The sequence below is a fragment of the Nematolebias whitei genome, chromosome 18, assembly GCF_014905685.2.
Source record: "Nematolebias whitei isolate Nwh7 chromosome 18, NemWhi1, whole genome shotgun sequence".
NCBI lineage: Eukaryota > Metazoa > Chordata > Actinopteri > Cyprinodontiformes > Rivulidae > Nematolebias > Nematolebias whitei.
In genome coordinates, this window is record NC_056515.1 from 33,727,780 (window position 1) to 33,751,486 (window position 23,707).

General features: G+C 38.3%; 1 protein-coding gene across 1 annotated transcript in view; it reads left to right on the plus strand.

Annotated features, from left to right (window-relative positions):
* The window catches only part of LOC119424568 (poly [ADP-ribose] polymerase tankyrase-1), a gene marked incomplete in the record, with an annotated part of 90,613 nt that extends 76,084 nt beyond the window's left edge, over positions 1-14,529 (plus strand). Inside the window, 10 exon segments of the mRNA XM_037692056.1 lie at positions 283-363; positions 2,514-2,700; positions 2,782-2,861; positions 6,968-7,088; positions 8,887-8,984; positions 9,595-9,669; positions 9,820-9,925; positions 12,263-12,449; positions 12,644-12,800; positions 14,107-14,529. Of these exon segments, the coding sequence (XP_037547984.1) occupies positions 283-363; positions 2,514-2,700; positions 2,782-2,861; positions 6,968-7,088; positions 8,887-8,984; positions 9,595-9,669; positions 9,820-9,925; positions 12,263-12,449; positions 12,644-12,800; positions 14,107-14,193 (1,179 nt within the window).
* Between the last annotated feature and the right edge of the window lie 9,178 nt (positions 14,530-23,707).

The following is a 23,707-nucleotide window of genomic DNA, read 5'->3' on the forward strand; positions in this document are numbered from 1 at the left end:
CAGCTTGCCTAAACTAATGTTTGGATGACTATAGGGTGAACAGAGCAGAGCACTATCGGGATTCTGTATAAGTGGAAATGGTGGAACAGAAAAATGTCTCTCTCCCTCAGTACTAATGATGCATTATAATAGTCATTCGTTACATGATTTTTCTTATGATTTGACAGTTGTGACTCTTGAAAATTTGTTGTTAAATGCTGAAATATTAGAGGAAATACAATAAAAGCTAACCTCACATCAACACACATGTTCCTATTATTCATTCATATGTATGTTTTTCAGGCTGATGACATCAGAGCGCTGCTGATTGATGCCATGCCACCAGACGCCCTGCCCAGCTGTTTAAAACCACAGGCCACTGTGGTGAGTTCCCATACACCAGTGGGTTTCAAATTGTGGGGCACGACCTGTTGGAGAGTTCGCAGGGTCATGACGTGGGAGGCGCGTGACTACTATTTTTATTTTATTTACATTTTTGGGCCTTAAAATTGCAAGCAGAACAAATGTTTAGATGTTGGCACCTAGGCTTGTTTTTGTGATTATTCAAGTAAGAGTCTGTACTATAGGGACACGAGACTGTACAGAGGTTAATTTGGATTCTTATTTGTTTACCAGTTACAGACCCATCTCTTCCTTTTCTGGCAAAGATTCTAGAGAAGGCTGGGGTCAAGCAGTTAACCAGTGCTCTTGATCACCACAGTATTCTGGACCACATTCAGTCAGGGTCCCACTCAACTGAAACAGCTCTTAGAATCTCAAATTATATTTTGATGCAACGTGACACAGGTAAATGTTCTGTGCTGCTTATGTTGGCCCTGACATCTGCTTTTGACACTATTGATCATCCGACCTTGTTAGATAGGCTGAGGAGTTGGGCTGGTATTTCAGGTTCTGCTTTGAAATGGTTGTCCTCTTGTCTGATAGATCAGTCTTCTTGGCTACATCTACATACAGATCCCATTACTGCCCTTTTCATTTTGGCGTTCCACAGAGCTCTGTTTTGGGGCCATTGTTGTTTCTGCTCTATCTGCTCCCTTTTGGTCCAATACTTTCATCTTTTAAGGATATCTCCTATCATTGTTATGCTGATGACATCCAGTTATATATTTATTTTCTTCCAAATGAAGTTTTGACACTACAAATGTTACTTAACTGTCTGAATTCAATGAAAAACCGGATGAGTGAAAATTTTCTCCAGCTAAATAGAGAGAAAACTGAAGAAATCATCTTTGCACCAGAAAAAACTACTGTAATGATAAAGCAGATCCTTGGGCCTCTTGGTTACTTTGCTAAATCTTCTGTTAGAAACCTTGGGATAACCTTTGACCCAGGTTTTACTCTCGAAAATTATGTAAAGTCTCTGGTTTGTTTCTGTTTCTACCATCTGTGAAATATTGCCAAGCTTAGCCATACGGTCTCATCCAGAATTGGAAATCTTAATTCATGCTTTTGTTTACTCTCGCCTGAAATTTTGTAATGCACTGCACACATGTTTAACTAAAACCTCCCTAGACCAGTTGCAGTCTGTACAGAATGCTGCTGCTAGACTCTTGACTGGATTTTAAAAAATGTTGTCATATAAGTCCACTTCTAAAGCAACTCATTGGCTCCCAGTTCATTGAGTGGATTTCAAGATTCTGGTTTTGACTTAATGAGCTCTGCATGGACAGACACCAATTCACATCTCAGAACTTGTATGTCCCTTCACCCCGATCAGGGCTTTGAGGTCTTGTAATCAAGATCTGCTCATTGTCCCCCCAGAAAAAAATGTAAACTCAAGGAGACCGAGACTTTTCCTCTGTGGCCCCAAGACTCTGGAACTCCCTTCCTCAAACTTTCAGATCAGCGGACTCGGTGGCTTTTAAAGGCCAACAAAAAACTTGTCTTTTTAAATCTGCCTTTGCTTAAATTTGTTTTGTGCTTTTGTTATTTTGTTTGTTGAAGCACTTTGTGGTTTTTATCTTGAGAGGTGCTATATAACTAAAGTTTTACTTACCTACTTACTTGGTTACATCTCTCTTTCATGGAGTAAAAGTTTAAATCACAGCTGAACTGCCACTTGTTCCAAGTCTGTTTGCTCTCCATGTTCTAACCTATGTGCAGAAATGTTCCCTGAGGATAAACGGGGTCATCTGAGCTAACAACCAAAGCTGGAGTAAAGTAGAAAGTTAGTGTTAACAGTGAAAGCAGAACAAAATAGATTTGTGGTTTCATTTTTTATTTGGTGTTAACTCTCAAGGCAGTTCATTTGTGAGTTTGCATGTTCATTTTGAAAACTGCCAAGCTGAAAACTAATCAGACACCTGAATGTGTAAGAGATGAAAGCAGCCGAGCTGTCGGCTCACTTATTAGTCGTGCAATCAGTCAAATCAGCGACTCAGCAGGAGATGAAAGCAGCAGGCACTTCAGCTGAAGCATCAAATTAGTTGAAGTGTTTGCTCTGTAAAGTTTTATTTTAAGTGCCTTTGTCGTTTTAACGTCAGTGAATAGATCAAATAATCTCATTCTCACAGGTGAGCGCAAGCGTGGTGAGTACAGGTGCAGCAGGGGGTGTGGTCATCTCGCCCACTCCGTCTCCGTCCTGCCTTTCAGCAGCCAGCAGCATAGACAACTTGAATGCACCCCTCGGTGACATCACAGTGGGAGGGGCATCCGGCATCGCAGACGGGGCATCTGCGTCTGACAGGAAGGAGGGTGAAAGTACGAATTCACACACAAGCTGTGACTAAAATCTGATGTTTGAATGTGGAATAACAGTTTGTGACATATTTAACTCTGCAGCTCTGCTCGACATGACCATAAACCAGTTCCTAAAGAGTCTGGGGCTGAAACACCTGCAAGACATCTTCCAGAGAGAGCAGGTACGCAAACATGTTTTGTATGGTTAGCACAGAAGACCTACTGTGTAGCAGTGACAAGGCCAGGAGTGGAAAAAGTGACTTAATCTCTTCACGATTGCACACAGAATCATTTTTTAACTTAATTTTTTAACATTTTTGCATCAGTCCAAATATGTCTAACAAAGTGGAAAAATCCATAAATACGTCGCTTGGCCATACACATCACATCTATTGTGCGACACCACTGACGCATCGTGTTTTTTACGAGTCACCACTGACAACCCGGAAATGTTGGCCAGTGTTGTGCTAAAAATTGTTTGGCTGCCAAATGGCGGCCGCAGAAGTGTGCACGGGAGGACTTTTAACATGAATTTTACAAGATTTAACACTTAAAAACAATTATTTGTTTGTGTGAATATATAGTAAAGGTGTGTCTCAGTTTAATTTTTCCTTAATAAATGCACTTTACCTGTAAATCAGCTGCATTTTCAAAAGTATTCGCTGCCTCGGTGCTCCATGAGCGTGCTCTGAGTGAGGAAATCAGGAAGGAGGAACGCTGTACATTTCTTCAAAATTTAACAAGATAAGCACCTAAAATAATTATTAGTTTGCTTGACATTATAGCAAAGGTGTGTCTCAGTTTAACATTTACTTAATAAATGCACTTCAGTGTTCAAATTGGCTGCATTTCTCCGGGGCGGTGCAGAGAAATGAGCTGATTTGACTGTTGTTCCAGGCGAGCTGGACGACGGTGGCACTCTGTGGTAAACCGAATGGGTCATTAATAGCCACTTTTACCTATTACATGACGCAACATCATTCCATACTATTCGAGTGCCATCTAACGGCTGAAAATGGTAGTGTTCAATATTTTCAGTCAGAATGAATGAAAACGATCATATCTCAGCCAAAAATTGGTTTATAAATATGTGAAAAATTCCATAAATACATCTCTTTGGCATATAAGTCGCAGGGCATGCAAATTATGCAAAAAAAGTGACCTATAGGCTGAAAAATATGGTAAATGCATATAGTTATACAGAGCCAAATAGTCATATCTAAAAATATTTAGCTCACCTTGGAGATGGATGCTGACTTTTGTTATTTGTAACTTTTATAGTTTAGAAAAAAATATATATATATTATCTCCCTCCCACCCCCCCCCCCGTAAAGATACATGGAGATTACATTTGGTTCTATTAAAAGCATTGCTCCCTTTGAAATCTGAACATTTGGCTTTGTTCAGTTTTCTTAAGTAATTTGACCTTCTAGCTTTGGTTAATATCCTGCTACTTTTAGCTTTTAGCTAGCCTTTTGCTACTAATTTGCTACTTTTAGTTTTTATTTAATTGTTTGCTTTTTTTGGCATTAGTTGGCTTTAGGCCAGATATTTCACTACTTTTTAGATTCCAGCTATTTTTTCGTACTTTTACTGATGTCGTTTGATGCTTGTTTTTGTTACTTTGAACTTTTAGATCAATTTTGCTACTATAGCTTATAGCTACCATTTACATTACTGCTTATATTATTTACTATAGTTTGGTTTACTGTCACACATCTTTAAGCCTCATGGTATTCCATCTGACTCCTATAAATTGTTTTTAGTGCTAATTAAAACAATTAAAATTCTTTAAAAAGTCAGATGAAACCATAGCAAGTAGAGGAGAAGAAAACAAAGAGAACTGTAGAGATGGAAGCTAAAAAAAGAAGGTGAGAATAATGAGAAAAATGTTTATGCATCAGGATTCTTGTCTTATTTTATTCCCAACATACATTTGCTGTTCAGATAGAGGTTCAGTATGTCACGGATAGGGGTTGAACGAGAATATAATCTTTAAACTCGACATTAACATAATAAAACCCGAGTAGAACTCGAGTATTTGATTACGTCATAGATCTCAAGATACAAAAATAAATAAATAAATAAAACCGCAAAAAAAGATAATTATTTACACAAAAAAAGACCAACAAAACATTGGGAGCGTATATTATGCTCCTACCATTTATCATACTGCAAGTAAGTCACAGGAAAAACTAAACTATTAGTTATTATTATTAAACTGCAAACGTGAAGAAATGCAGAACATCAAAAACGAAACTTAAACCGAAACTGGTTCTGGTGGATTGGACCCGGCGTTACACCATACTCTGTGACCTGCAACAGTGCAACACCGCCCCCTACGGTCATACGTGGTCACGTAATATGATGTCACTACGGATACCCGACTTTACATTTTTAACCTCAATAGATGTCCTAGCAATCGATGTGTAGATTACTCGAGTACTCTGTTAATGCCCTAGTCACGGATAAGTTGATGTGCCTTTCTGTATTGTCTCAGGAGGATGCCAAAGATTTATATCATTGGATTTATGAGAGCAGGGTTTCTGCGTTTTGGCACCGTCGGATACCTATGTTATCGGCTATTAAAGAACATGGCGGCAGCAATTCTGGCCATGGCAAAGCTGCCGGCCTCATCTGAAGGTTTGGTTCGTGCTTCGAGCAGACTCGACTGATTACGAGCTCAACCGTAAGATGGAAGCGATTTATGAGAATCGTAGGCCACTGGCGGCTTCTGGGATTCACCAGCATGTTGGGTACAACCTTGGATGGAGCTTATAAGCACGGACCAGTGGAATGCCCACAAATATGGTCATTTTGGTTATCGAAAGTATCAGCAGAACTCAAGGCTGACGAGAAATAACAGTCTGCCTGAAAAAAATTAACAACCTTGGCTTATCTGAATCTGACTCCCCCGTTAGGCCTTGAAGCAGGCCAACTTATCAAATTTCTCCTGGGAGATGTGTAAACTAAGAAGGCTTTGCTCTATCCCCCGTGCAAGCCACCCCCCCACCACCACCACCACCCAGAGAACTTCTGTGAACGCTTATCAGAGCTATACCGGCTGACACTACATCTTATCAGGACTATGGTGCTATCTGGAAGTGCTTCGTGGACAAATCTCACTGTCTTGTTGTCAAATGCATATGTATTTATAAATGTGCTTGCTGGTAGAGATTTTTGATGTCTTAAATCATATCCTGACAAGGACAAGGTGTAAAGAGACCTTTTTTGTAATACCACTATTCTTTCTTTGTGGTCTTTCTCGTTTTTCTATGTAAAGAAAAAGGACCGCGCTCTTAGGAGCAGCAGCAACGTGCACTCCGCCCATCTTTTGGACGACTGTACTGACATAATCTCGCTGTACTTCAGCGCAAAGATAATAAAGCTGATTCTGATAAACAAATTACAAAAATGACAGGGTCCGAAATCAAACAAACAAGAAAATGTAATAAACGCTGAAACAATAATTGTTCGTCTTTGTTCAAATTCAGTGTCAAATTAATATTTCCAGAAGAACGGAGAAAGTTTGGAGTTGTTTTTTCTTTTAAAAATAATTTTAAAACCATTGATTTGTTCCTTTCAAATACAAAAAAAAAGATGCACAATTCTCTCGATTCTGGTAAGCATAGTTTTCCTACCAACAATACCCAGATGTTTTATTTATTTAATTAATTTATTTATGTATTTATTGCATGGGTGAAGCTTCCATCTCTTTAGTGTCAAACAGATACTTGTTTCTAAAGTAAGTTACAGGTTGGCTGATGAACATCTCAGTAATTTTTCAACAAAGTGTATAGGCTGTGATGATTTATTCCTGTTATCTGTGATCGTCACGTTGCAGAGAAAATTTATCTCTGCACCGCAGAGCGAATCTCATCTCCGATCTCCCTGAGCAAACTCAGGGAGCAGAAAGCACTTTTCACCACTCATCCATTTGCATATCAGCGCTGTGATTGCTGCCACTTCGTTCAGTGACCTTTTCTTCCTGCCTCTTCCTGCTTTCATGAATATTTGTCAGGCCTATTTTCTCCATAATGTGCCATTGATTATTCAGCCCGTTGTCATTATAGGTGGCAGTTTTGATGAACAGCTTTATGGACTGCTGTTGTCACCATTAAACGGCATGTGTTTGTTTGAAGAAAGTAAATAAAATTCCTGCTGTGGATTATAGGTGTTTTATGTATGCAGTCCTAATTGTTGATTGTTCCTATCAATTTATATTATTCTAGCATTGAACAAAAGCAAAACTGATGAGATGGATTTTTATTTTTTAATCTCTTGGCAGATTTCACTGGATGTACTCGCAGACATGGGCCACGAGGAACTGAAGGAGATTGGTATAAACGCCTATGGTCACAGGCACAAACTCATTAAGGGCATTGAGAGGCTCCTGGGAGGTCAGCAGGGTCAGTAGTTAAATTCACAAATGCATGCGTTGCTGAAAGCATGTCTTGAGTTTTTACATGAATGAACTAAAAACACTTCAAATGCATTTTAATGAAAACACATTGGATGTCAACAAGGATAAGTTTAAAAGATTTTTTTTATAAAAACAGGGTAGATGGTTATTTTATGTCTGAATCTTAAGCTTTGCACACTTTTAATTAGAAATTATCCAGAAACCCTAAAAAATGTTTTGTGTTGAAGTCCTACAAATAAGTCTTGTAAATGTTTTCACAATGCCCCATAATGACAAAACTAAAAAATAAATGAAAGGTTTTTTTTTTCCAAAAAGCAAATTTGTACTTAGTGGTTGGTCAGAATATTTTTGCCAGGGAATTTAGCTTTAAGTGTTCTTGAGAGCTTTGTGCATCTGGATTTACAGTTATTTTGACATCTTTCAGCTGCCTTGTTGAATGGGAACCATCCAAGACTGGTTGAATAGGAACCATCAAGACTCAAAGACTGGTTCAATGGGAGCCATCAGACTGGTTCAATGGGAACCATTCAAGACTAGTTGAATGGGAATATCCAAGACTGGGTCAATGAGAACCATCAAAGACTGGTTCACTAGAAACCATCAAAGTCTGGTTCAATGGAAACCATCCCAGACTGGCTCAGTTAAAGCTATCCAAGACTGGTTGATTGGGAAATATCCAAGACTGGTTTTATGAGAACCATCAAAGACTGGTTCGGTGGGAGCCATTGGCTTGAATCAATGGGAACCATACAAGACTGGTTGAATGGGAATATCCAAGACTGGTTCAATGAGAGTCATCAGACTGGTTCAATGGGAACCGTTCAAGACTGGTTCAGTGGGAACCATTCTCAAGACTGTTTCAATGGGAATATCCAAGACTGGGTCAATGATAAACATCTAAGACTGGTTCACTGGAAACCGTCAAAGTCTGGTTCAATGGGAACCATCCAAGGCTGGTTGAAGGAGAACTGTCCCAAGACTGGTTCAGTGGAATTCAGCCAAGACTGGTTCAATGTAAACCATCAAAGACTGGTTCAGTGGGAACCATTAAAGGCTGGCTCGATGGGAACCATCAAAGGCTGGTTCATTGGGAATAGCATTGGGTCAGTGAGAACCATCAAAAACTGGTTCAACAGAAACCATCAAAGACTGGTTCAACAGAAACCATCAAAGACTGGTTCAATGGGAACCATCTAAGGCAGGTTGAAGGAGAACTGTCCCAAGACTGGTTTAGTGGGGTTCACCCAAGACTGGTTCATTGGGAACTGTCCAGGACTGGATGATTGGAACCTATTCAAGATTTGTTCAACTGGAACCATCAAAACTTATACAATGGGAACCATCAGAGAATAAATAAATTGTCTACTGTTACTTGATCACAAATGTTTACTAAACCACCTCATTTACATAACTCCTATTATTTAACAACTAAATATTTTGGGTTTGTCCTAAAAATAATTTCAATTAAAGTCAATTGTATATTTTGAATTAGAGACAAATAGTATCGAAAAACAACATAGTGATCGTAAACATCCAAAACGGAGCACGCAAGGCTGTAGTGGGTTAACGAGAAGCAGCCGTGGGCTGTGGGTGATTGGATCAAATTGATAACCACCAATCTGAATCAGGTATTGAGAGAATAATAATAATTTTTTAAAGTTTTAAATGATTTAGTGTTAAGGTTCAAAACAAAAAGTGAAAAGGAGTTTGAATACTTTGTGGATGAAAATGTAATTCAGAGCTCATCGTTATTTACTGTTATTTGTTTTTAAAATTGTTTGTAGGTGCAAACCCATACTTGACGTTCCACTGCTCCAGCCAGGGCACCGTGCTGATCGACTTGGCACCGGATGACAAAGAGTTCCAGTCTGTGGAGGAGGAAGTAAGACCCTGTTTACTTCTCAAGTGACGGTAATCGTTTCTTTTACAAGGTTGACTAAACAGGTTTAGACTTTTCTCAGAGGATACGTGCGTCATTGGAGAAGACCCTCATCGTAATGTCCCCACTTCAGAACACGATGCTCTATTCGGCCGCTTCATCGGCGATATTGCTCATGTAAATGAGACCGCACGCATCAGTGTGACTGTGCTTCACTTAATGAGAAATGGCATTAACAGACATTTTACAGGTGATCTCAGCTGTAATCTTTAGATGAGGACTGAGAAATAACAGACACAAAAAAAACAGAGTTGACAACAAACCGGTGATAGTCGGCAGTCTGTCCTCATTACAGCTTCATTTCCCACAAACGGCTCCATTATTTTCTAACTTGACAAACTGCAGCTTTTATTTTACTGCTGATGCTTCACGTTTTCAGCGGAATTGTTCATAATTTCCCACAGGCGCTGTGCAGGTATCTGATTAAAGGAGTTGCTGCTCTCTCAGTGAACGTATGGCTTTTCTAACAGCTGAATAGCGTGTGACGCATTTGTTTCCCATGTGCTTTTTTGTGTGTTTTGATTTGTGTGGCGCTTGTTGACGTCGCCCTCAGCTGCAGAGCACGATCAGAGAGCACCGCGACGGAGGCAACGCAGGCGGAGTCTTCAGCCGGTACAACATCATTAAGGTGCAGCGTGAAAACACACAGTCACATCGTACAACAGCAGGTTTCTCTCTTCTACACAGAAAATAGGAGTCTGAACTTTATTACTGTGAAGCTCAATTTATTTTCAGTTTCTGCGATGACTTTGGTAATAATATTTTCTTCTTATCGCAGATTCAGAAAGTGGTGAATAAGAAGCTACGGGAGAGATACTCACACAGGCAGAAGGAAATAGCTGATGAGAATCACAACCATCACAACGAGCGCATGCTCTTTCATGGTAATGTATAAATGGGTTAAAATAAAGAAAAACATAAGTTTGATTAATTTTATACGGTGTAGGTGGATTTAGTTTTATGCTGCTTTTTCTACTCAAGCATTTTTCTTACTAATAAAATTTGTTTATGTGCATGAAGTGCTGTAATAAGTTCTGTGTAAATTTTCAAATTAATTTAGTAAATATTACTCTCTGGACCAATAACGTAAAAATTGGAAAAAATATATAATATGTGTTTAAAAATATAGAAACAACCAGAGCCATTATGCAATAGTTACTGTAACAAGTGTTCATACGACGACTTGAAATCCTAAAAAGAGAAAAAGCTATAACTTTAAATGTGATGTTTTTTAGAATTTTAAGTGCTAAAAATATAAATAAAGCATGTAAGTGTTTGAATATGTAACTGCATTCCAGTACTTTAGGGTTAAATAATTTTAAAAAATTACCAAAAAATTTAAATCTTTATTTTAAATTTTTATTTAAATGTGTTTTAAATAACAAAACATACATTTTATTTGATTTAGCACTATAGCATCTGCTTTTATAGAACAAGACAGTTAAATAATAATTTTGAGCACAAACACAAATGATGCTGAAAAATCAGCTTGAAAATTGCTGCAGTTTCCCTTTAGGTGCAAGAACCCCGTATCACACACTCTGTTGTTGTGCTTCATCATTTACAAAGAAAAACGAGATTAAAAGTCCGAGTAACTTTAAAATAAAGTGTCATAGTTTTGCAGAGTTGGAGCTTTTATCTGATCCTGAAAACTTCCGTTCGACGGCCCTCCAAAGTTCTGAAAGACTGAAGTTTGTTCTTCGTTCTCACTTTCTGTTGGGCTGAATCAAAACAAAGCCGGGCCAACGTCCACTCATCCCTGGGCTCAAAGATTAACTCAGCACTGCAATGTTTTCTTACTTCCAGCCTCACTTTAAGCTTGAGCGGCTCTCATTTATCATCCATCCCCTTTCAAACACAAAATGTACTCGAGACACCACCACCCCCCACCCCAAGGACTGCAGTCGGGTTCAGTTTCTTTGAAACCGCACACTGCAGAGTGGAAAAGTCCAGGAAGTAATCTGGTTTCTCTGATGCCTGAAATGACGTACCAGGCTCCAGTGATCAGAGAATCTAACAGGCTCTTAGATCGTACATTTTCCAGGAAAACACCCAAACAGCATCACTTTTCATGCTCTGTCTTCTGTTTTTTTTAAAGCTGTCAAGATTCACTCCGTGTTTGAGATCACTGCTTGAGTTCTTCAAGGCACATTTTGTTTGAGACATCCCAGATCCACACTTCACTTCAGGGACTTTTTTTTTAATATGTCTATAAACAGGAAGTGATCCCACAGCTTACGGTTTTTTTTTTTGTTTGTTTGGTTTTTTTTTTGCATGTTTTTTACTGTGCAATACCGTGGGGGAGTGGTGGCACAGAGGTTAGAGTAGGCAAACCTGCAATCGGAAGATCGCAGGTTCGACCTCCTCGGCCAACAACATCAAAAATGTGGGTGGGAAAGGTGAAGCACCCATCTGCCACCACCTTCATTTGCCCCACTCTGGGCCCTTCCCCTAACCCCCACCATCTGCTCCCCTGGGTGCCCTAGATAGCAGCTCTCTGCTCCACACAGAGCGCTGTAGTAGCTCGGTGGTCTGTGGTTGCGTCATGTTAGTCATCTTATTATCATGCCGAGACCCCCAGTCTTGTCTGCACAAAGTCGGACTAGTTTCTGGCCCGGTTCTGTACAGATGAGACGGGCCCAGCTGCTCTGAGTGAGCTTCCCAAGGTCAACACCCAATAAGGAGTCATTTTTATTTTGCTGGCTTTCACCACGTAGATAGATTGCACTTTCACCCATTTTTCACCATCAGAAACAAATAAGGCCGATGAGGTCTCACATTGTCACCCCACTGATGCACTCTGATAGGCTGTGCTCCCGGAAATGAAGGCGGAGCCAAGGGCCAATATAAGCTGGGGCGTTCTGTGAAACAGATCCTCCGTTTCCGGGTTAAGACGAGTCGGACGGACGCCTCAGCGCTGAGCTTGTAACTTTTCCTGCTTTATCGAAATTAATTGGGAAACTGAATTTACTTCTCTTGATTTTATTGAGTTTGTGTGAAACTCTTCTCCACCTGGGGAAAAAAGAGAACCAGACACCGGGGGTAGAGAGTCGGACCGGTTTCAGGGATTGACCCGGTCTGATTCTGCAGTCAGGAAGTGCATTCGGCATTAAATAAAAATAAAAATCTTGGTGCAAGTTAGTTTGCTGTGGCGACCTTTGAGGAAGGAGGCAGCCAAAAGAAAAAAAAAATCCTTAATGATCGTGTCGTTTCTTGCTCAGGTTCCCCCTTCATCAACGCAATCATCCATAAGGGCTTTGACGAGCGTCACGCTTACATTGGCGGCATGTTCGGTGCGGGGATCTATTTTGCAGAGAACTCCTCCAAAAGCAACCAGTATGTTTATGGGATCGGTGGAGGAACGGGATGTCCGACGCACAAAGACCGCTCCTGCTATGTGTGCCACAGGTAGGAAGGATTTTCTATTTTTTATTTGTTTATATCTAATACAAACAACTGTTTTAATTATTATCTAAATGTACTTACAAAGGTATTGCCATCCCTGTGTTCAATAATAATAATAGTTTTCCAAATACCGTGCAGCTCTAATAATAAAAGCTTGAACTTGTGTTGGATTATTTTTGGTCCGTCTGTGTCTGCAGACAGATGCTGTTCTGTCGAGTGACTCTGGGAAAGTCATTTCTTCAGTTCAGTGCAATGAAAATGGCCCACGCCCCCCCTGGTCACCACTCAGTTATAGGAAGGCCCAGTGTCAATGGACTGGCCTACGCAGAGTACGTCATCTACAGAGGAGAGCAGGTCAGAGCTCTTTTTAAATATATAAATCTCATCAGGAGCTGTTTTCCTGTGTAGAGTTTCTCCTGTACAGTATTTCAATCATTCAGGAATCAGTAGACAATATTTAGCTCGTTCGGGACATTAAGACTTTAACTTTTGCTGTTTGTAACTTTTACAATTTTTACCTTTTATTGGATTTTTTTTTTTCCAAAATGCATTGAGATTTCTTATCCTTAAAAAAAACCATTATGCTCTTTAAAATCTTCATTGGCACACATGCTTTATTTACAGCTTTTAGCTGCTATTTTTCAAGCATTATCTTCTAGCTGCTGTTTTGTTAATGTTGGATTTAACTTTTTTCCCTCATTTTAGCTATTTGATGTTTTTCTCATCTTAGCTTGTAGCTTCTGTCTTTCTAATGTTAGCTTTTAGCTACTTTTTTCTAGTATTAGTTTTAAGTAGGGGTGCACGATATTGGATTTTTGGCCGATATGTTAAAACTTATTTGGCCGATAACGATACCGATATTTTTCCCCCTAGACCTACTTACAGAGCCTACATAACTTTCTCTTCTGTGGAACTAAAACATTATTCTGCATGGTTTTTGACAATTTGGCCTGCTACTAAATGCAGATGGGGGCTGAAAATAATGTAACACTTCAACTTGGATTATGTTTAATGTCAAATGTATTCATGACATTTACTCTCTCTAACACAACAACAGTGAAAATTTGTAATTTTTCACACATCGAACCTCAACCTGTTCACAAGTGACACATGATAAGTGCATAAGTAGTTATAGATATACTTGACAGTTTCTTAAATTAATTAAACTTAAAACAGAAGCCTTTTATATCGGTGAGTTATTTTGATGGAATGTCCGATATTTAACTGTATCGCTAATATCGGCCGATACCATGCCGATAATATTGTGCATCCCTAGTTTTAAGCTATTCTTTTTCTAGTTTAAACTTCCAGCTTTTGTTTTGCTAGTATTAGCCTTTGGCTGCTGTTTGTTAGTTTTGACTTCTGTCTAACTTTTGGGCAGTCTTAGCTTTGTTAGCGTCTGTTCTGCTTGTTTTTGCTTTAAGCTACTGTTTTGCTAGTTTTAGCTTCTGTTCCGCCAATTTTAGCTGATATTTTGATTGTTTTAACTTTGAGAACTCAGTTTTCAACTACCTTAACAATCCTCAGCTTTCACCCTGCTTTTTCACAGAACATGATGATTTTTCTCATTGCTTATTTTTTACTTTTACATCCAAAGCAGCTAATTCCTTTCGCAGAAATCACATATTTTGTTTTATATTTCTGTATTTTTTGTCCTCAGGCTTACCCGGAGTACCTGATCACCTACCAAATTTTGAAGCCAGAGAGTCAGGCTGCGCCTGCTGCCACTGCTGAGCAGAAATCCTAAAACTCGGTCACAGCTGGTTTTGAAGAGGACCATGATGGACAAAAAAGCGAATTTCTTAACCGACTAGAATCAGAAAAATAAGAAGCATTTTAAACGTCTGAGCTGAAATTAAGGTTCCAGGAGCCGAAGGTGAAGTGAAGAAATTAACGAAACGGAAGGAGGTCAGGAAGACATGAAGAGGTTTGGTACAGGTTCAGTCCGAAGCAGCAAACAATAATTTAATCTAAATTCAATGAGAAAATGCAGGCTGTTCAGTCAGGGGCGGAGCTAGACCGCTGTGAAAGGGGCAACACAGGGGTGGCCAAGGTGTTTTTAAGGAAGGCGCTAAGAAACACACCTTTTTGGCAATTTTCATAACCCACCTGTGTGTGCATCTCTGTGTGTCTGTCACTCACTTGACATGATCTCAATTATTTAGTTTTTTTTTTATTTTTTTAGAAAATGTCAGCACACTGGAGCTTTTATTTAGCATAAACGTTCACAGTGTTGTAAAATATGTCTTTACAAAAAAGTATACAAACCAAAAATTGCTTGTCAAATTTAGATTATTGGATAGAAAATGTATGTTTATTTAAACTATCTCTTGATAGCAACACCAATTTGATCTGATTTATACAGATTCAGGACAACATTATCCACCTCTAAAATCCCTCGTCCAACTTCACCAGCATTTTGTATAATATTGTCATATTTATGACTGTGTAGTCTGTAGTTACACAAATATAATTTTGCTTCCCCTCCAGTTTTTTGTATCTCTCTAAGACTAAAAAGAGAAAACAGATGCACGACCATTTTTAAGATAAGACATGGGGGGTGCAGTGATTGTAATCAATCTGTGTGAGTTCATCAGTCTTGCACTTTATTTATATTGCATACAATATCTTATGAACACATTCACATTATAGAACAAGTATTTTATTGATGTCTTAAAAAACGGTCAAAATCACAAGATGCACATAGAGCCTTTATTGTCTTGTTAAACATACTTAACTGTGCTTTACTTGTTCCTTTTATTTATTATTTATTATTTCTATTCTACAGTACAGGAAGGCCTTCAGTGTGTTGAGGCTGTAAACGAGCAGTTTTGACACAAACTGAGTGACAGATTAGTTTTAAGAGCTGGTTAGGATTGATGAAAATGTCTGTTAGCTAAATATTTCATGAACCGTTGCACTGTTTTTGCCATAACTCAGCTATTGTTAGACATATTGAGCTGGAATTTGGTATGGTGGTAGCCACAAGCAATCGCTATGACATTCTGAAAGCTAATCATTATTTCAAGCTGTTAATGCTAATTGAACAAAGGGCTATAATTCAGCTGATTTTAGATATACAAAGCTAAACATTGGTATACTAGTAGCCAAAAACAGTTTTTATGCTAATCAAAAGTTCAAGATGGCTACCACAGCAAATTTCAAATGGCTGTAATTCAGCTATTTTAAGATATACTGTGCTGAAATTTTGTGTGATCGTAGCTACGATCCAAAACATGCTGAATGCTAGTCGCAATTTCACGCTAACTGCTAATGCTAACTTTAGAAAGAGCTATAATTTGCCATTTTTAGACAAAATTGAAAATTAACAGTCTTTACCTAATTTTAAATGCTAATCAAAAAGTCAAGATGGCCACTACAGCTAACTTTAAATGGCTATAATTAAGCCGTTATAAGATGTACTGAGCTGAAATGTATTGTGGTTTAGCCAAGAATGATTCCAAATACATGCCGATTCCTAATCCTAAAAGCTAACTGCTAATTCTGATTTTACAAAGGGACGTAATTTAACCATTTTTAAACATACAACATTGGAAATTAAAAAGCAATAGTCGAGAACAATCTACAATCTGAATGCAAATACCAAAATCCAAGATAGCCGCCACAGCTAATTTCAACTGAGGATAATTCAGACGTTTTTTGCGCTACTGAACCTAAACTTGTTGTATTGGCAGCTGAGAGGGATCACTAATAGATTCTGATTGCAAATCACAAATAAAATATTGAATATGGCCACCAAAGTTACATTCAAATGGCTATAACTCAGCTATTTTTAGACGTATTGAGCTGAAATTTGATGTGAAAAAGCATACAGTACAGTCAAATCATACATTTAAAATGGTGGCCACGTGGCGGTCCCCATCAAAGTTTATCAAGGAACTTTACTAGATGCTCCATGCCTGTGCCTGTGTAGATTGGCCACTCGGATGTCACCAAATTTTCATTAACAGGTTCTTAAATCCTGAACAAGCACACAATTGTTACTTTATACAGTATTATTCAGTGGTTCAGAAAACCCTGGCCACCCCATGGCACCCCTCTGGCTCCGCCCCTGTGTTGAGTGTTTCTGGACTTCCACCAGAAATGTATTTTGTAGCTCCATCTTAAAAAAATAAAAATAAATTCAGAGCGTTTAATGTTACATTTCTGCTCAGTGAGGCTGACGTAAACAGAACGAGAAGCTATGCCATGAGTTTGCACGTGAATAAGAGATTACTGTGGATTAATAGGATGTGGATTGAGTGATCCAGTCTTAAGTACTGACCTCACCCTGCAGTCTATAAAGGGACCAACTTTGTTCTGCAGCAGCCAAACAGGCAAGATCAGTCCAGTTTTACTGTTGACAGAATGTTAAACTCATTGTTTAGACAAAAGCAATACTTTTTTGTTTTTTGTTTTTCTATTAAGAAACACAAAAATGTTTTAGTCAAGAATACGCAGTTTGATCTCTAAGGATCTTATTAAAGGCATTTATTTCTAACATGAATCACTTCAAGACTTTAAAGTTTAGTAATGAGTATCCTTTGTGCTGCAAAACTTCCAAACCTGTATCTTGTTTTAGCTTTAACTTTTTTTTTCCAGAACTGCACAGATCAGCCAAGATGATGACACTAGCATTTACTAATGCACATTATAACTTGTGTTTGTAACGTGGTGCTGTTCAAATGGAAAGCATTGCAAAGATAGATTACACAGAATAAGATGGATTAGAATAGAAAACGTTCTAACTTCTGCAAATTTAGGATTTGTTTTTTGTTTTTTTTTCACCTTAAACATTAATCATAATGCATTTACTTTAATAATGGCAGCTGAACTTGTGTTAAAACTGCAGCATCCACAAGAATTATATGATTCTTCTGTGATCAGAAAGGTCCAAACACCAGAATTAAATACAACCCCGGTTCCAAAAACGTATAAAATGTAAAGAGCATCAGAATGCAATGAATTTGCAAATCTTATAAACCCATATTTTATTCTTAATAGAAACAAATCAGATTAAATGTTTCAACTAATGCTACCTTTTTTATAAAGAAAATAAAGAAATGTTGAATTTTATGGCAACAACACATTTTAAAAACATGCTCATGTTTACCACTTGGAAGCATTTCTTTTAACAACAGTTTAAACGTCTAGGAACTGAGAAGACGACCGGTAGGCGCTGGAGTTTTTGGAGGGGAATGTTGTCCCATTTTTTTCTGATGTAGGCGTGTAGCTTTTCTAGTTGTGGGTCTTCATCAGACTTTAGCTGAACAGATGCATATTTTGGTTTAAAAGCTGTTTATACTTTCCTGCTTAATTAGCGTCTTTCCAGATGTGTAAGTTGCTCATACCAAAGTTACCAATGTACCCCCATACCATCAGAGAGGCAGGATTTTAAACTGTATACTGATAATAGGCTGAAGCAGTGTTCCCTTACCTTTATACAAGCAAGGCACCCGCTGAACGCCCTGCCTACCAAATCGAACGCAACCCCCCCCACACACACACACACCTCGTCGACAACTGCTAGCACTGACGTAACGCTAAGCTAGCATTGCACAATACATACGCGCTAACTAAAAAGCTCCATTTCCCTCATGCTTAGTCGTCTCTCCCCGCTCGAAAACTGTCGGTACAAACTGCGCAAAACAAACGTGTCTCAGTCGCCATTGTCTCCAACACCCCCCCCCCCCCCCCCCCCCCCCCCCCCCCCACCCCACCCCACCTTTACATGGTAGAGCTTTAACCAGCATTTGTGGATGACGCAGGAAACCGTGTTTATGGACAGTCAGTTGTGGACGTGTTCCTGAACCCTGATGTCCAGAACAGCATCAGACCTGAAGATCTTCACCAGTTTGACTTTCAGCCTTGTCTTTAGAGCTCAGAGATTTCTCCAGATTCCTGAAGTGTTTTGATGATACGAACTGTAGATGATGAATTATTCAAAGTCTTCCCAATTTTCCATTGAGAAACATTATTCTGGAATTGTTTCACTGTTTTTCGATTCAGATTTCACAGACTAGAGAGCGTCTGTCCAGCTCTACTTCTTTAAAATGCTCTTTTAATACGTAGTCTTCTTCCTGACGGGTTGCCAGTTAACCTGCATCGTTGAAAATGCTTTCCAAGCTGCCTCTCGCCTGCAGCCTTTGATTGCCCGTGTCCGAGCTGTGAGATGTGTTGTTGCCCAACAATTTCAGTATAATCTTTTTTGCAAGATTAAAAAATGTGCATTTCTTAGTTTCAACATTTGATATGTTTACTACCAGTAAGTTTTATTAGAAATAAACATGGGTTTGTGAGATGAGCAAATCATCTGTTTTTGTTTACACCACTTTTTTGGAAGTGGCGTTTGTCATGAAACTCAACCCACTGGACGGATTATTTGATTGATTAGCTGCAGCACAACGGTTACTCGTCCACGCTCACACGCAAAGCTTTTTGTTTAGTCATTTTTGTACCGTAAAGCTGAAAAGTTGGTGTGTTTGTTTACATGAACCTGCTGCCTTGTTGTCCCTTTCCTCTGGTGCCCCCTAGCGGTGCAGTGGTGTAACTGCACAGGAGTGAAAGAGGACACGTCCAAGTTTTGAAACTTTGATTTTATTTTTCAGCTCACGATGTTGTCTTTTTTTTTTTTGAGGGACTGTTGTATTTATGTGTTTACACGCCTCATACATAATGTAAATAGTGAATCCAAGTCACTACGTCCACGAGCCGTTCAGGCTGCAAAAATACTTATTTATACAAGGAATATGGGTGAACGTAATTCTCTTGTTACGGTTTTATCTGTTAATTGTTTATTGTTGTTTGTTTAAGTAACACTGTATGTCACTTGGGACCACAATACTTTTTTTTCTGTATATCCAACAACATGAGTTGAAATTAAACTGCTGATGGTTTCAGATATTTCTTTTATAACCTTTTGGAGTGAAGATTGGTCGAACTGGTTTTAGCTGTGAAATATTGCCTTAAAAGCACCTGTTAAGCAAATTAATTCAATCTGTTTATACAAAATAAGGAAGCGACTGCTGCCTTTTTTTTTCGTGAAACACTTAATTCCCCTTAATTAATGTTTTTCTTCAAACATTTGTGTTTATTTCCATTCTGCCCACCACACTTGTGAACACTGGAGAGTTAGCGTTTATGACAAAAAGATTACACGAACAATGACGCCTTTCTATAAATTACAAATTCATTTCTTGCAGGGAAAATGAAACGTTGATAACTTGGAGGTCAGAATAAATAATAGCAGAAATAGGAAAAATTGTAACGGCATGAAAGTATGGTGTCATAAAAGCTAAGATTGTTTCTGTTACAGACATTTAAGACCTTGTTTTGTTTTGTTTAAACAAAACCAGCGCAAATAACAGCGACATCATAAATGTGAGCAGCATTGAATGATTTTAGTCTGTGCGCTTTATTTTAAATTCATTATAAAAATAACTCTGCGTGGGTCTTTTTTAGAGGATATTGGTTTGATTTTTTTTTTTTTTCCCCCCCCGGGACAAAATATTTTCAGACTATTTCTAACATTAGCTCTTTCTCCGATCTGTGTGAAGGACCAGTATGACATCGCGTTGTAGATAAACTGGAGGGTGTGTGTGTGAAATCAGTCCATGCTCACTTTGTGACCTGCCTGCTCCTGACAGCAGCCTGAGAAATGAACTCATCTGCTCCGTTTGACCTCCTGTTGTACAGCTGGTTGTACAGAACTAACACGTGGAACACAAAAACTCTTGTACAGGGAAAAAAAATCAATAAAAAATATTTTAAACTCATCTTTGGGTGTATTTTTTAAATGGATTTGGATTGATCAAATTTAGGTTATGTGAAAACATGTTGGCATCGAAGACCTAAGAAGCTTAAACAGAGAATCTCTTGGTTGTTAGAAAATTACAAGAAATCCTCTGTTCTGTACTAATTCTACTAATATGTGTGTATTTAAATGGACTACAGTAGCACCTTTCTATCTTATCAAGACAGTGTCCTCATTTACCCCTTCATACAGAACTACTATATCTTTACAAAGCTAATGTGAATCTGTAGTGATTAATCTGCTTTAGATCACATTCATACACCAACGGGACATTGGAGGCAATGGGGGTTTCAGTGTCTTGCCCAGGGACACTTCAGCATGTGAATGCTGGTGGAATCGAACCCCCAACTTTCCCACTGGAGGACGACTGCTCTAACCACTCAGCCACAGCTGCCCACTTTACTCGGGCAATTTTTCTTGGCAATGAATGTCATTGGGTAGTTTAGCCAGGTTCCCAACACAGGTCCTTGAGGAACACCATTATGTATGTTTTAGTAGTTTTCTTGCTCCAACATGCCTGATTCAGTGATTTAATTACGTCATCGTGTTCTGTGGAAGTCTCTTAATTAATCACACATTCATTTAAATCAGGTGTGTCAATCAAGAAAACAAAACATGCAGGATGGTGTTCCTCAAGGACCAGAGTTGGGAACCATTTAAACGGTCGCTGCAGTTCTTCAACTTTTATCTGATCAATTATTATAAGAGTATTTTTTTTTAAATAGTCCCCAACTTTCTTTCTTTTTACAGAGATATCTTCTGTAATCCAGATGCTAATTCAGACTAAATGTTAGCACAAGTTTAAAAACTGTTGAAGGAAAAAAACTGTATGTGACTTCAATGTGCTCTTAGGCTGCAAAAAGAAATGCCATGTCTATAAAGTGAACAGATCATATACAGCACAGCATCAATAAACTTTAAAAATGGAAGCTGAATGCATGTTTAAATGTATATATTCACTTGTAGCTAAAGCTCATTTGATTTCTTAATTAGCTTCTTGTTGGATGTCTACATTTTAGCAGAACTTTACATTTATTTAAATTGGTTGCTTTTTTGGCATAGACTCAGGTTTTAGGCATATTCTGAAAATGTTTAGTCGGGAACATCAGTAGTAATTATTTAAATGAGTTTTAATTGCAACAACTAGTGTAGTAATGATCTCGTCTTTTTATTTTATTCTTTTTGGGGGGGTCATTACATCAGCTCAAACACCAGTAGATGGTGCTGCGAGTCAACTTTTGCTCTCGGGAGTCTTGGATCAAATAAATCTAGACATTTTACAGTTTTTTTTCCTAATGTAAAATTATTTCTGTGGTTTCATATCAGCCCTATGATGGACTGGAGACCTGTCCAGGGTGTCCCCCACCTCTTTCACTGTGATTGCTGGATATGGACACCAGTGACCCCCAAGACCCAATAAAGAAGAAACGGGTAAAGATAATGGATGGATGGCTGGATGGATGGATGGAAAATAACTGATTTATTTTTTTCACATATTGCTTTTTTTTGTATTTTTTCAGCTGCTGAATGAGGACAAACATTTCCTGCGTCTTCATCAAAGATTAATGTTTTAATACATTCGATGTAGTTTAAGATCCACATATTTTTTCTTCTTCTTTCAGCTTCTCCCTTCTTTAGGGGTCAGAGTTAGGGGCCTTGCCCAATGGCCCAGAGTGGGGCAATAGTGGAGACAGGTGTGGTCACCTTTCTCACCTGTTATCGGTCCAAGGAGTTGAACCGGTGGCCTTCTGATCACAGCCTCATCTTCTCTAACCACTGTTCCATCTTAGCTTAAGATGCACATACATTGTAAAATAATAATAAATGTGCAACATATTTCATTACCCCAAACAGTGTGTGTGTGTGTATATATATATATATATTATATATAGGTTTAAGAAAATTAGTTGCCTGGAAGTTGAGGGCTTCAAAAACTGTCAGTTAAAAACATGTTTATTTGGTGTTTGAATTACGTAATTAAATCCTTTTTTTTTCTACAACTCTTTACCGTATAGGCCTTTCGAGATAAACAATAAATCAATTATTCGCATGATAAATGAAAATTATCTACCTCATTTTCATTTATCGGCTTTGTTTCTTCGTGTGTCTCTCTCTTTCTACTGAAGACACTGGATGACATAATGCTCAGCTCTGGTGTAATGACCCCTCCCTCTCTCTTTAAAATCCATTTTAACCGTCCCAAATTGCGTTTTTGGATCGTTAAAAGCAGCTGAGAAGCTAAGCTACGAGCTAATGTTCTAATGCAAAAAGTTTTTCTCTGCAAAAAGAAGCTGAGAACTTGTTTACTGATTTTTTAATTAAAAGCTTTGTGTGAAAAATGCTATGCTAAAGAGCTCAAACCACATAGTGTCCGCCATTTTGAGAACCAAAGAGAGACAGCCCGTGTCACGTCAAGGGGCCTCGCTCCCTCACTATCCATCCTTCAGTTCAGTCTTATACTGCCATCCGGTGGTCAAAAAAAGAGACTACATGCAAAACAAATTAAACATTTCTTCTTAAATTTGACAATTACTAATTATTGTCAAATTTCAAACAACATTATCGTTTATCGCAATAATTTCTCAATCGCTCAGCAAAATCTGTTATTGTGACAGGCTAAATAAACTCTAAATACAACTTTTATTGCAAAACTTCCCTGCAGGCAACAAAATCCATCCATTCATCCATCCATGTGTATTTACATTTTTGAAAGCACACAAACAACGTTTTTTTAAGAATATTGTTTAATTAACAGTAAATCTTCAGTAATAAATAAATGTACAGATCATTCATTAGACAATAAGAGGGGAACTTGTCTCGGTTTGGAGTATGTATATTGCCATGTTGGGTGAACAGACAGACAGAACTGGGTCAGATGGACCAACACAGAGAGGCAGATAGGTACGCTCACTCACAGGTGTACAAAATATTGCATTTTTCACCGAATGACTTGTTTCTCTGAACATTTGAACAAAATCCAGTGAGCCTGGTGTCACCGTGATGTGCAAATCAACCAGAAGTTACAAAGACAGTATTGCATCACTTCAAGGTGCTACAGAGATCCGTGTCAACAATCTTTATAAACAGAACTTTAGACTTTTTTTTTTTTTTTTTTTTTATGGCAATGTGTTTGTGAGAGTTTTGTTTTTACACATCAGGTATAAAATGTGTTCTTCTTCATTTTTTGCCCGTGTCGATCCAGCACAGTGTAACGTCGGCCTGAAGCTTCAGTGAGCGTCCACTGGTGATTTTATAAGATTTAATGCGAGTCTTGGTGACGATTTGAATAAAATTCCTGCCTTTACCGAGCTTGATGGGATTATAAAGTACAATAGGTGATGTATGCCATATAAACTCATTTATTTAAACTTTAAAACTCATTAACTTTATTTGAAATTAAAAAAATAAGAAGTTTAAATATGAAAGCTGGGATTCCTGCATCGCTTTT